The sequence below is a fragment of the Puma concolor genome, chromosome B2 (genome assembly GCF_028749965.1).
Source record: "Puma concolor isolate L17-30 chromosome B2, mPumCon1.1.hap2, whole genome shotgun sequence".
NCBI lineage: Eukaryota > Metazoa > Chordata > Mammalia > Carnivora > Felidae > Puma > Puma concolor.
Genome location: NC_141671.1, coordinates 15,238,706 through 15,251,395, shown reverse-complemented (window position 1 = coordinate 15,251,395; position 12,690 = coordinate 15,238,706). Strand labels below are relative to the sequence as shown.

Genomic DNA, 12,690 nt, shown 5'->3' with positions numbered 1-12,690 from the left:
CATGTGTTTGATTAGGAAATAAACAGTAAAAAATGTACAAGACCAGAAATGAGAACAAAGACGTAATCAGAGAGGCAGGAACGAATCAAAGAAGATAGCAAAGAGAACGGTATTCAACGCTATGGCAACGAACTTGAAAAACTAGAAGAGATAGGTTATTTCCTTGCCAAATATAAATGTCCAAATTTGGAAGAAAATAAAATTAGGACTGTATCTTATACCGTATATAAAACTGAAAACAAGTTAAAAATAAAGCGAGACAAACTTTGTAGGAAAACAGCCACATGTATAATATTAGGAGCCGCATTAAGATCGGAGACCTAGAAGCTGCAAGAGAGAGGATGAACATCTGACTGTCCGAAGAGTCAAATATTTTGCATTTCAAAACATATGAAGCAAAGCCAATAAATAGTAAAATTTGAGGAAGCGTTTGCAATACAGAGGACAGAGTTTCATGTGTCTCATGACAAGGAATGTTTACAAATGGACAAGAAGGGCCCAACAATCCAATAGAAAAATAAGCAAAACATGAGAAGGTGTAGTTCAGAGAGGAGCAGACACAGAAAGCCACCAGGTGAGAAGGCACTCAGACCCAAATCATGATCTGTCACCCCTCAGACAGGCAAACATTTGAAGTCCAATAACATCTATTGCTGGTGGGGGACAAAGTACTTTTATTACTACTGGTTGATGTATGGGTTACACTCCTGTTGGAGAGCAGGCTGGCCACATCTGTTAGGGGTAACATCTGTTTGACTCAGGAACTCCACTCCTTTTCTTTCAAAGAGATAAAAACACCCGGATGTAAGGATGCTTATCATGAGGTTGTGTTCTGCCGAAATGTACGTGTTGGGGAAGAATGGAGATGGATGAACGTCTACCGGGAGAGAGGTGGTTGGCTGTATTACGGTGTATCCAAATGATGAATGAAATATGCACTCATGAAAAAAGGAATTTTTCATCAGTTGAATTGAGAGCTTTTCATGAACCGTTATTGAATGGGAAAAGCAAGATGCGGACAAGTGGGTATTAAATAGTCAAGACAATGGAAAACACGGTGCTTGTGTGTGCCATTATAATGATATGTACTGGATAAATATGTGTACATGGAACTATATACAGAAGAAACATACCAGCTAGTTAATATGTGTGACTGGGGGGGGACGGGGAAGAAGGTAGCATTGACGCTGATGTGGATGGAGGGAGTGAAGAGGAGAAATTGGCCAGATACACAAGAACACACACACTCATGCGTGCGGACACGCGCACACACGCGACTAATAAACAATGATATTTATGACGACCTTTGCATGTTTAGTAAATTTAAATTTGTATGTATATGTGCATGTGTGCTCGCGCACACAAGTGAAATTTTAAAAGTACGTGTATTCAGTTTTACAAATCATTTATAATTTCTGCCCTAGCAAGGAGGAACCTAGATCTAAAAACATAATACATTCTCAAATCAAATACAGCATGGTAATTGTGTCCGGGGCTCTTGGAGTTGTAAGTAGCAGAAATCCAATCAAAACACCAGCAGAAGCAAAGAAGGGAATTCATTGGCTCACAGGAGCCTCCACCCAGGTCCGGTTCACCTGTCGTCAGGTGTCTGCCTTTTGCCTCTGTCTGTATCTCCACCTTCTGCTGTCTTGTATTTCTCTTTTTGGTTTTGGCTTTGGCTTTTTCTCCCTTTTTCTCCCTCTGGAGGGCAGGACAGTTCCTTGAAACATCTTTTTCTGGTCTGTGCGCCCTCCCTTGGCCTTCCGGGTCACAAAGCCACACCTCTGGAGAGAAGGGAGGCAGCGCGGGCAGTGGACGGTGGAAACACAAGTCACGTGGTTTGAGTGCGCAGGGAGCACGTCCCCGCAGAAGCGGTGGCAGTGGCAGAAGGGGGTGCAGCTCGGTGTAAAGAAGAAAACCGGAAGATCCCAGGTAGACGGAAACCACAGATGTCTGCTGGAGGCTTTGCCTCAAATAGAAGCAAAATTTGCATCTTTAAGATCAAAAGAATTGAGCAGTGGAGGAAGTGGGTTTGAGTCAAACAATAAGTACCGTACATTTAGGGCAGTGCAATTAAACGTTGGTCTGATAGCACCAAGATTCATAGTAGGTAATTATTTACGTGGATGGTCTTACCCCAGATGACTTATAAAAGGATTAAAGACTATTAAGTGGTTGATAAGGAATATCACTTCATATATTTAAATATGTATTTTTCCAGGAAAAGAAAACCTTTTCCCAGCTTTACTGAAATGCAGTTGACAAACACCATTGTGTAAATTTAAGGTGTAACCGTGATGTGATACGTGTACATATTGCAAAATGTTTACCACGATAACATTGGTGTAACACATCTGTCATCTTGCATAATTATGTGTGTTTATTTTTGAGGCGGTTTTAGCATGCCAGACTCTCTCCCCTGTGCCTGCTGAGACAGACTTTCAGCAGTAGTTCTCCTCAAGGAACGTGCCAGACCGGCGTGTCTTAAAGATTCCGTTCATTTCAATATTGACTTAACAGTAGTGCCTGGATGTTTAGGTGATAAGTAAGTGACATTTCAATTTTGTGGAAGAAAAACAAAAAAAAGAAAAGGAATTACAGATCATAGAGGGAAAGATAAGTTGATCTAAAATACCTACTGACAGAAAAATCTAGGCTATTAAAAATACCAAAAATATTTAGGTATTTCCTTTCCCTTCCCTCCCCTCCCTTCCCTGTCCTACCCCTCTCCGCCCCCTCTCCCCTCCCCTCTCCCCTTCTTACTTCTTACTTTTTACCGTGAAAGATAACACCAGTACAGAAACAACGTATTGCCCGATGGCATATCACCAACTGAGCACTCCTGAGAACCCAGAGGACCATCAGCCTATCAGCCGGTGCCCTCCGACCCCGCTTCTCCACCCCTTCAAAGGCATCCGAGATCCTGACTTGGATGTTAATCAATTCCTGGCTTTTCGTCTTAGCTTTACCACCTAAACTTGCATCCGCACAGCTTAGTTTTGCCTCTGTGTGTGTGTGTGTGTGTGTGTGTGTGTGTGTGTGTGTGTTTTGAGCTTTCTAAAAATGGAACCCTGCGGTATGTGCTCTTTTGGGTCTGACTTCCTTCACTCCGCATCGTGACTGTTGCCCGCAGCTCTTGTCAGGGGTGAACGCATAGCTTTTGGAGGACCAAATAACTCTGACTCGTGGCAGCCCAATGAAGTTACAGATTTTCGGTTATTAGTCGAGTCCTTTGAGAGACCCTCGAGTCACAAGGAGACAGTTGAAGTATTTACTCTTAAGAACTCCAGCAGGTGGTACCCTGCCTTCCCGAGAGGAACGATCACCATGCTGCTTTATGGCATCCCAGGAAGAAACCCTTGTCCTGGCCGCATTTCCAGGGATGCAACTCAAGGCTGTCAGCCAGCCCTGCCCAGGGGGGGCCTCTCTCAGAGGCAGGACTTAAAGTATTTGTGCTGGTGAGAGCGGGTTTGCTACGGTTGGCCTTAGGACTGAAGTAGATGTCTCTTTGATTGGATATTCGAACATCTGGTATTTTCTTTGCATGTTATCAAGAAGCCCCCGATGTGAAGTTTTATAAAGAGGAACATTATCACATAACACTGTGTCACCACATTCGAAGGTCCGATAGAGTGGTTTTCTGTGACAAAAGGAAAGCTTTGTTTCAAAGCGTGATACAGAAAGTATTAATGGGACGAGCTGCTCATCAAATGCCGAATTTTCACATCCATACACGCTTCTTGCTGATGTTACTAGATGCACAGTCTAGCTTTCTCTGATTTTGCTAACTTATCCTCACTGAATATTTCACTTGCTCTTTTCCAGATATCTCGGCGTATATGTTTACATTTTGTCTTTTACTTTTTCACACACCTTCAGACACATCGGTCCTCTCGATGGCGATGGAGGCAGTCACTGCTGCGAATTCTAGCCCTATTATTAGTTTCAGCCCGCCTGGGTTTTGGAAGGCAGTAAGGCTGAGTGGGAGGACCGCTGCACAGAGAACAGAACATACTCCTTTGGGATGGGCCTTTGGTCTGTGCGTGGCCACAGGGGACGCCTGACAAGGGGGAGCTGTCCAGGAAGCAGACTTGCCCGGTGCCGGGCCCCATTCTGTGAAGGTGGCGAGGACTGGGTGTAGTGACAGGGATAGAACATCTTCGTGGCCCTTGGCTCCCCTCCTGGAGATAGATGTCCATCCCACAGGAAACTAGGAAGCCAGCTTTGTAGAATTGTGGGCAAGATACAGTCCCATTTCGCGATCACATGGGCACATGCTTCAGGACCAGGAATGAAGAAAACATTGAGGGCACATGGAAAGAAAGGGCACAGAAGAGAGGATGTGTGTGTCTGTATATCCTTTTTTGTGCGTAAGAGTAGATATACAGAAATTGGCTTATGATGGCAGTTTTGAAATAAATACATGCATTCGTATACAATAAACTCTATTAAAAAAAAAAAAACCCGGGGCACCTGGGTGGCTCAGTGGGTTAAGCCCCCAACTTCAGCTTAGGTCATGATCTCATGGTTCATGAGTTCAAGCCCCACGTCGGGCTCTGTGCCGACAGCTCGGAGCCTGGAGCCTGCTTCGGATTCTTGGTCTCCGTCTCTCTCTGCCCCTCCCCCACTTGGGCTCTGTCTCTCTCTCTCTCTGTCCCTCAAAGATAAATAAACGTAAAAACTAAAAACTAAAAAAAAAAAAAAAACAAAAAAACCAAAAAAAACCCCCTACCTCCGTGTCTTGGGTGATACTAGAGATTCTGTTTATGGAGTGACTTCCTTTTCCCAACATTATGTCTCGTAACTGCCATCCGTTATGCCTTTTTGTATTATATGATATCAATTAACAAATTAGCTGAAGTCATAAAAAGGAAGATAATACATATTCACAAGCCAGCTGTTCATAATTCCAAATATTTCAAGTTGAGGCACCTGCTGCCTCTTCTCTGTTAAGCAGGATGACCCACAGCGAGGTTAATCCTCGAAGAGTTGTGCTGGGCTTTCTAGAGCTGCTGCGGCAGCCTTCTGCCACTGGGCTTGGAAGTGTGCTCAGAAATTCAAGTACATTTCGATATTTTCCCCAGCAAAACATAAGATCAGTCTCTTACCAAAACAGTCATACACGTCAAAGCCAAATACTGGTGATGTGGAGACGGCCCAGACTTCAGCCCCCTTTGTGACTGCTAATAATCGAGGACTGACTGGGCGCACGAAATCAAGCCTCAGCCTTCTGTCCAGAGCCAGTAACAGCACCCGAGGGCCGACGTTAGGCACTGTTGACTCTATTATGCTTTCTGTTCACTGCAGAGACAGAGTTTACATGAAATACTGGGCGAGTAGGGGAACTTTGAGGACTTCGTCCCCATAGCCATGCATGCACGATTCTTCTCACTTAGAGATGCAACTGTGCATGTATTGTTTACTTCTCTTTTAAATGTTTGCTTATTTTTTTAGCGATAGAGCAAGAGTGTGGGTGGGGGAGGGGCAGAGAGAGAGGGAGAGAGAGAATCCCAAGCAGGTTCTGTGCTGTCCGCGCAGAGCCCGACGTGGGTCTCGAACTCAAGAACCGTGAGATCATGGCCTGGGCTGAAATCAAGAGTCAGGTGCGTACCCACTGAGCCACCCAGCTGCCCTTCTGTTTACTTCTCTTTTTTGAGAGTTAGACTTGGCCTGGTTGTAATGCTTGTGTCACGTGTCATCTGCCCCATTCTTCCCGGAGTGAACTTATCCTTAAGGCTTTCCTTCTTTTGTGTGTATTCCTAAGCACTGCTGAGGGTATTTAGAAGACTGGCATTTACGGTATTGATGATCTGAATCGATCAGTCTGTACTGAATGGAATTTGATTGCAAATGTGTCTGTTTCTGATGCACGTCCTGTTCTGTTTTCAGAGGGCCCAGAAATGTTACGAGTTTCAGAGAGAGAATCTCTGTATGTAGTCAAAATCACGATGCTCTAGAATTTACTTAGACCAGTAGGAATCTGGATTCGTTCTTTCCTACCGTATCTGTGGACTGAGAAAGCTAAGCATGGAGACAACACTTTCCTGTCCTGGCGCAGAAATGTGTGAGGAGGTGAAGGGCTCTAACCTTTAAATCTATGGCTTCTCAGCCACTGGAGCTCTGAAAATTCCAGAAAGCCCTTTTCAGTGAACTCTTCACTATATTAGAATCTCTTTTTTTCCTTTGCAGACCCTGCATGTGGCCTTTTTAAATATGTGTTTGAGACAGAGTGAATGTAGAAGCTCAAAATGCCTGGACGATTTCTGATTTCTGTCCCTCCTTTTCCTGCCCTTTGGCCCCACTGCCTGATTCGGATGATGTGATATTCAGAGGGACACCTTAATCAAAGTCATCCTTCGGAGAGACACTTCTGGCCAAAGACCGTGTCCACACCATTCAGGATGGCCAGTCAGCCGCCGGAAGATGGGGCAGACTCTCAGGTCTCCGACGAGCTCGAGTGTAAGATCTGTTACAATCGGTACAACCTGAAGCAGAGGAAACCCAAAGTGCTGGAGTGTTGTCACAGGGTCTGTGCCAAATGCCTCTACAAGATCATAGACTTCGGGGACTCCCCGCAAGGCGTCATCGTCTGCCCTTTCTGCAGGTTTGAGACCTGCCTGCCGGATGATGAAGTCAGCAGCCTGCCGGATGACAACAACATCCTGATAAACTTGACTTGCGGAGGCAAAGGCAAGAAGTGCCTGCCAGAAAACCCTACTGAGCTGCTGCTGACCCCCAAGAGGCTGGCGTCTCTCGTCAGCCCTTCTCACGCTTCCTCCAACTGCCTGGTCATAACCATCATGGAGGTGCAGAGAGAGAGCTCCCCGTCTCTGAGCTCCACTCCTGTGGTCGAGTTCTACCGGCCTGCAAGTTTCGACTCTGTCACCACCGTGTCCCACAACTGGACCGTGTGGAACTGTACATCCCTGCTGTTTCAGACATCCATCCGGGTGCTGGTTTGGCTGCTGGGTTTGCTCTACTTCAGCTCCTTACCCCTAGGGATCTACTTACTCGTGTCTAAGAAAGTCACCCTCGGGGTCGTCTTTGTCAGCCTCGTCCCTTCGAGCCTTGTCATCCTCATGGTGTACGGTTTCTGCCAGTGCGTTTGTCACGAGTTTCTAGACTGTGTGGCCCCTTCTTCTTAACCGATGTGCAAACTAGGAAATTTGACACCCGTTTTCACCTTTGAAGTTAGGTCACTCATCATTTGTTTATTTTGTATTTCTCTGTGAGGAGCGTCTGTGACCTTAACGAAGCCGTTGGCCAAATGTTTGTGGTCTCTTTTTCCACCGAAGTCTGGACTCCGTCGGTTTTCCTGTATGCTGGACATAAACACGTTCATTTCTACTTAGGGGTTGGCAAAGATGCAGAAATGTAGGAGCTAAGCCTTCCTAGAGCTCTTCCGGGGAGTCTTCCCCCAGAAATGGCCAAGATCTCCCCCAGCCCTGCTAGACAGGCCCCAGGGGCGAGGGGTCAGGCTGTAGTAAGGTCTTTGTAGACGGCTAGGGATGAACGATTTCTCTCGTAATCCTCGATAATCTGTGGTGGAGGGTAGACACGAGAGGAAAGCTGTTCTGAGACACGGCCGCTTAAAAAGTGTGACTCCCCCTGCGCCCCCCCCCCCCGCCTCCCCTCCCATGCCTGGTTGTTGACGTTCCCTGGAATCTTCAGGTGTTTTGTCTCGAAGTTAAGGCCACTGTCTGTGGTCTGCTGCCCCAGCGAGGGGCTTGTTCCCTGTGCACAGGCCCCTTTGCCAAGAGCGAATCGGCCTCGTGCCCTTGTGCGGTTTCAATTAAATACCTGTTCTGCCACATCACTGAAGAGAAATTAAACCCACCGTGGACTTTGCATCACAGCGCCCTTCATGACAGAACATGGCCCCTTGTCTTTGAGATACACCCTTCCCTCCATATTTATTTTCCTCTCACCTCAGTCTTCTCTGAAATTCTCACAGCCCAGTTAGTGTTCGTGGAAACCTTCCGTGGAGTCTCTCCCTAAAACGTTTTAGTTGAGTTTTGTCTTGTCAGCCACCTTGTTCAACGAGCCCCACCCCTTACCCAGAATGAGGTTCCCCTGAAATTAGTTGTTAGACACTCATGAGGCTTTTTTTTTCCCCCACTGTATTTCAAATTCCACTGTGAACTTCTGGAACTTACTCCTATAACGGTTTGGGGTGAATGAATTGTGGCCGTGGAAGCCCAGAAACAATTGTGGAGATGTTCTAGCTCACGGTCTGAGGTGCCGCGGACCGACGTATTTTGCTGTGCTGTACTGAATAGTAACCCAAACACAGTGGTTTAGGCCTGTGTGCAAAATTGTGTTGCAGGAGGCCGGGCAAAGAGATGGGCCAGAAGCAGAGCCGGCGGGCTGCTCGAGAGGACCCTCCCAGGAAACACAAAGGAAACGGCAGAGAACAACTTGACATATCGCTGGTCCTGTTGGCAGTCCATTTTAGAACGGGTTCAAGTTCTTACGTAATTGATTTCAAATAAAAGCGTAAGCCGTGTGACTCGTGTTAATGATTCTGTGACGGAGGGGAAGTCGAATGTATATATTTATGAGAAGAAATTGTCCAGCAGGTTTTAGGTTTGAGGGAATAGAATGTCCACAGAAACTAGGCCAAAAAAAAAAAAAAAAATAGCGCTTTTCAGTTCCTAAAACCCATTACTGATGATTAACATTAGAATATTTATTACTCTTAGAAAAGGGCGTTACTAACACTACTTGAACTTGTTGGCGATGAAACATTCGTTGCGTGGCACCGTTACAGTGGGTCAGTCCAATCTCCGAATTTTCGGGAAGAGTTGACGCTTATTTTTAGAATAGTCGTAGTTTGATTTTAATCGTATAACTATTGACTCTGAGAATATGTCCACCCAAGGGAAGTATGACGGGAAAGCATACGTGGGGTGTGGCCCAATGAATTGGAGCCCCAAGTTACAGCTCAATACATTTATAATTTCATAAAATCTAGTTTAGATAGCATTGTGAATGCAGTTTCCAAAAACCCATTTGTACTTAGAGTAAATCTAATGTTTAGGAGGTGTTTTGTGGTTCGGATTTATATATTTATAAGGTTTTTTTTTTTTTAATGTTCATCTTGTCTGAAATGTAACATCAAATAAATTGGTGAGTAATATGAGATTTCTAGAAAGCTCTGGTTGTGGGTACTGTGCATTTTGCTTATTTGTGTAATGTCTGCAGTGCTAAATTCGTGTTTCTTTGAATATTGTGATAGTCTCCTTTTTAAAAAGTTGCTGGTAACTTCATTTGGTTCTAAAGAGTTTTAAATGGAAGACAGCAAAAAACTCTTCAGGCTGTTGAATGAAAACACGACAATGCTTCGATATTTTATCCACTGTGATAATATTTTGTTTGTCCATTAAATTGTTATTGTTTCCACACCAGAAGTGTGATTTCTTTGACTCATGGTTGAGATTCAGTTATTACTTTGGACTTCTGTTAACGTCAGATCATTGCAAACCTGAGCTTTCGGAAACACGGACGAAGATGAAACAAAACCATTACCTTTACCTTGATAAATAACATTTTTGGTTTTATTTTTTTTTTTTTTAATTTTTTTTTTTTTCAACGTTTATTTATTTTTGGGACAGAGAGAGACAGAGCATGAACGGGGGAGGGGCAGAGAGAGAGGGAGACACAGAATCGGAAACAGGCTCCAGGCTCTGAGCCATCAGCCCAGAGCCCGACGCGGGGCTCGAACTCACGGACCGCGAGATCGTGACCTGGCTGAAGTCGGACGCCAACCGACTGCGCCACCCAGGCGCCCCACATTTTTGGTTTTAATTTGCTTGACTCATTTTCCGGAATGTGCCTTGCCGCTCAGCAGAACAGTGTCTGTTTTAGTCGGGGAATCACTAGCCTTCTGTGATCTGGGCAAAATTTTTTAAATTACCCGATCTTTAAATGTGACCGTTGTTAGGCAAAGTAGACATCGCTTGGGAATATGTCATGATTCCCTGTTTACGATAATTAGTGAGTTGGCACCACCTGTTCATCAAGAGTGACGGTTTCCTTCACTTCTGAAATTTTTGCACAGATGAGCAAGGAGTCTGGTTAAGGAAGGGCATTGCCTGCGCTAGTCATGACTTAGATGAGTCATGCTTAACGCTGAGAGACCCACAAGTGACGAGCGTTTGCCTGGTTTTGAACGGACACCCTGACTTTGAAGAAGTGTTCTGATATGTCATCCAGGTAGACGCAGATGCCGAAGGAATCCTATATTGATAGATAAACTGACACCGAAGTATCAATGCCATGTCTTTGAGTCCCAGAGCACAGAAGATGGGGGGAAAGAGTTAACTTGAGTGTAATGGGGGCAAACTATAATCCTCCCTGTTTCTGCATTTTTTTTTTTTGAGGCTTGTTCTTTTTCCCCATTCTTTTTGGCAAAAAAAAAACAAAAAACAAAAAAAAAAAACAAACACTTGCGTTCTTTTTTTTTTTAGCATTTGTTTACTTTTATTTTTATTTTTTTATTTTTTTTAATATGAAATTTATTGTCAAATTGATTTCCATACAGCACCCAGTGCTCATCCCAACAGGTGCCCTCCTCAATGCCCATCACCCACCCTCTCCTCCCTCCCACCCCCCATCAACCCTCATTTTATTTTCAGTTTTTATGAGTCTCTTATGGTTTGGCTCTCTCCCTCTCTAACCCCCCCTTTTTTTTTCTTCCCCTCCCCCATGGTCTTCTGTTAAGTTTCTCAGGATCCACATAAGAGTGGAAACATATGGTATCTTTCTCTGTGTGACTTATTTCACTTAGCATAACACTCTCCAGTTCCATCCATGTTGCTACAAAAGGCCAGATTTCATTCTTTCTCATTGCCAAGTAGCATTAATTCTTTTTTATTAATTTTTATTTATTTATGAGGGAGAGAGAGGGTGCGAGCAGGGGAGGAGCAGAGAGAGGGAGACACAGAATCCGAAGCAGGCTCAGGCTCTGAGCCGTCAGCACAGAGCCTGACGCGGGGCTTGAACTCCCAGACCGCAATATCATGACCTGAGCCGAAGTTGGACGCTTAACTGACTGAGCCACCCAGGTGCCCCAAATACTTGCCTTAATTCTTTTGCAACACCCGCAGAAACACCACAGACTATTCCAGAGCTTTCCTCAAAACCAGTGGGAGGCCTGGTTACAGGTAAGATCTCTGAGAGATGTTCACCATTTGCCGGGGAAGCTTGAGTGCAGTGTATTTTCCCCATCTCTGCCCATTTGTTAGATGTTACTTCTCATGGCCTCAGACACTTTATGAATTTTTGCTCTTCCGTGAGGACCTCAAGGCTTCATGTTGGGTCTTCCCTGGCAGGTTTATTTTTGTGTAAAAGAGTCTTTTGGTTTTTTTTTTTTTTTTTTTTTTTTTTTTTTAAAGAAGAATGTGCACGGCTGGATGTTGGAATTTGTATAAATTCCAAGTGAGTCCAGGAGGCTATAGAGATTCGACTCAGTTGCTTATATCATGTAAATTCGTGGTATAATTCAAATCTCAACTAAGTATACTCAGTATATAGATGTTTACGGTTTTTAGGGGTGCCTGGGTGGCTCTTCTGGTTAAGCGTTGGGCTTCGGCTCAGGTCGTGATCTCACAATTCGTGGGTTTCAGCCCTGCGTCAGGCTTCCAGCTAGCTGATAGCACAGAGCCCGCTTGGGATTCATTCTCTCTCTCTCTCTCTCTTTCTCTCTCTCCCTGCCCCTCCTCCACTCTCTCTCTCAAATTAAATACACTTTACCCCCCCCCCCCAAAAAACACGGATATTTATGAGTTTTGACATGAAGGTGCTTTAAATTTAGGAATAAAAAAAAAAATGATGCCCTGTGCATTGTGTATACTAACTGGGGATATGTGGTAATGTATTTTTAAAAGTGGCTGAAGCTTGATTTGATGAAAACATTCCATTACCTGGGACAATTACCCTACAACCATTTTTAATTAGCCAGGAGTTTATTAGATTTGCACCCTATTAACATTTTCCCTTTACGCTGAGATGGTGGGAATTTTATAAGGGAAAAGAACGTGCTCTGACTTAGTAGGTCAGTTTGGATCTTAGGTTTCCCATGAAGTTCAGTGCTTTAGTTAAGTTTTTTTCAGCAGTTCAGATCCATTTACCACAGATCAGCGGTCTGGCCCGAAGACACACATTTGAGAGTCTCTGGCATTTCGATGGCAACGGAAGCTAAGAAAGTAGAGACAAGGAGAGCGGGAGAGAGCAGAGGGTCAAGGTTGAGCTCTCTGAAGTTCTAACTGAATGATCAGTAGCGGAATTGCAAAGTGCAAAGAAATTGCATTAGTGCAGCCAGAGCCCGCGGAAAGAGGTACAGACACTGGGGGATGTGCGGTCACAGGAGCCAAGAGAAAGGAGGTGGAATTAGGATGATTAGATGAACACACGTGAAAGCAGATGGAGATGATGTATTTTGATTAAAAACTTTTTTTTTAATGTTTGTTTATTTTTGAGAGAGAGAGAGAGCATGAAGGAGGGGCAAGGGGCAGAGAGCGAGGGAGACACAGAATCCGAAGCAGGCTCCAGGCTCTGAGCTGTCAGCACAGAGCCAGACGAGGGGCTTGAACTCACAAACTCTGAGATCATGACCTGAGCTGAAGTCAGATGCTTAACTGACTGAGCCACCTAGGTGCCCCAATGGAGATGACTTTATTAACAAAAGGC

General features: G+C 44.7%; 1 protein-coding gene across 6 annotated transcripts in view; it reads left to right on the top strand.

The window, feature by feature from the left end:
* Positions 1–12,690, top strand: part of RNF182 (ring finger protein 182) — a 128,121-nt gene that overhangs the window by 54,985 nt on the left and 60,446 nt on the right. For 3 of the 6 annotated variants that reach the window (XM_086706252.1, XM_086706251.1, XM_086706250.1), the window contains one exon: positions 6,190–7,630. The exons of 1 other annotated variant lie outside the window; for it this stretch is intronic. In XM_086706252.1, coding sequence (XP_086562378.1) covers positions 6,402–7,145 — 744 coding nt within the window. In that variant the 5' untranslated portion in view covers positions 6,190–6,401 and the 3' untranslated portion in view covers positions 7,146–7,630. Of the gene's footprint in view, positions 1–6,189; positions 7,631–8,326; positions 9,405–12,690 lie in introns of those variants that run through there. 2 more of the 6 variants (XR_015251058.1, XM_086706253.1) reach the window with 2 other exon arrangements.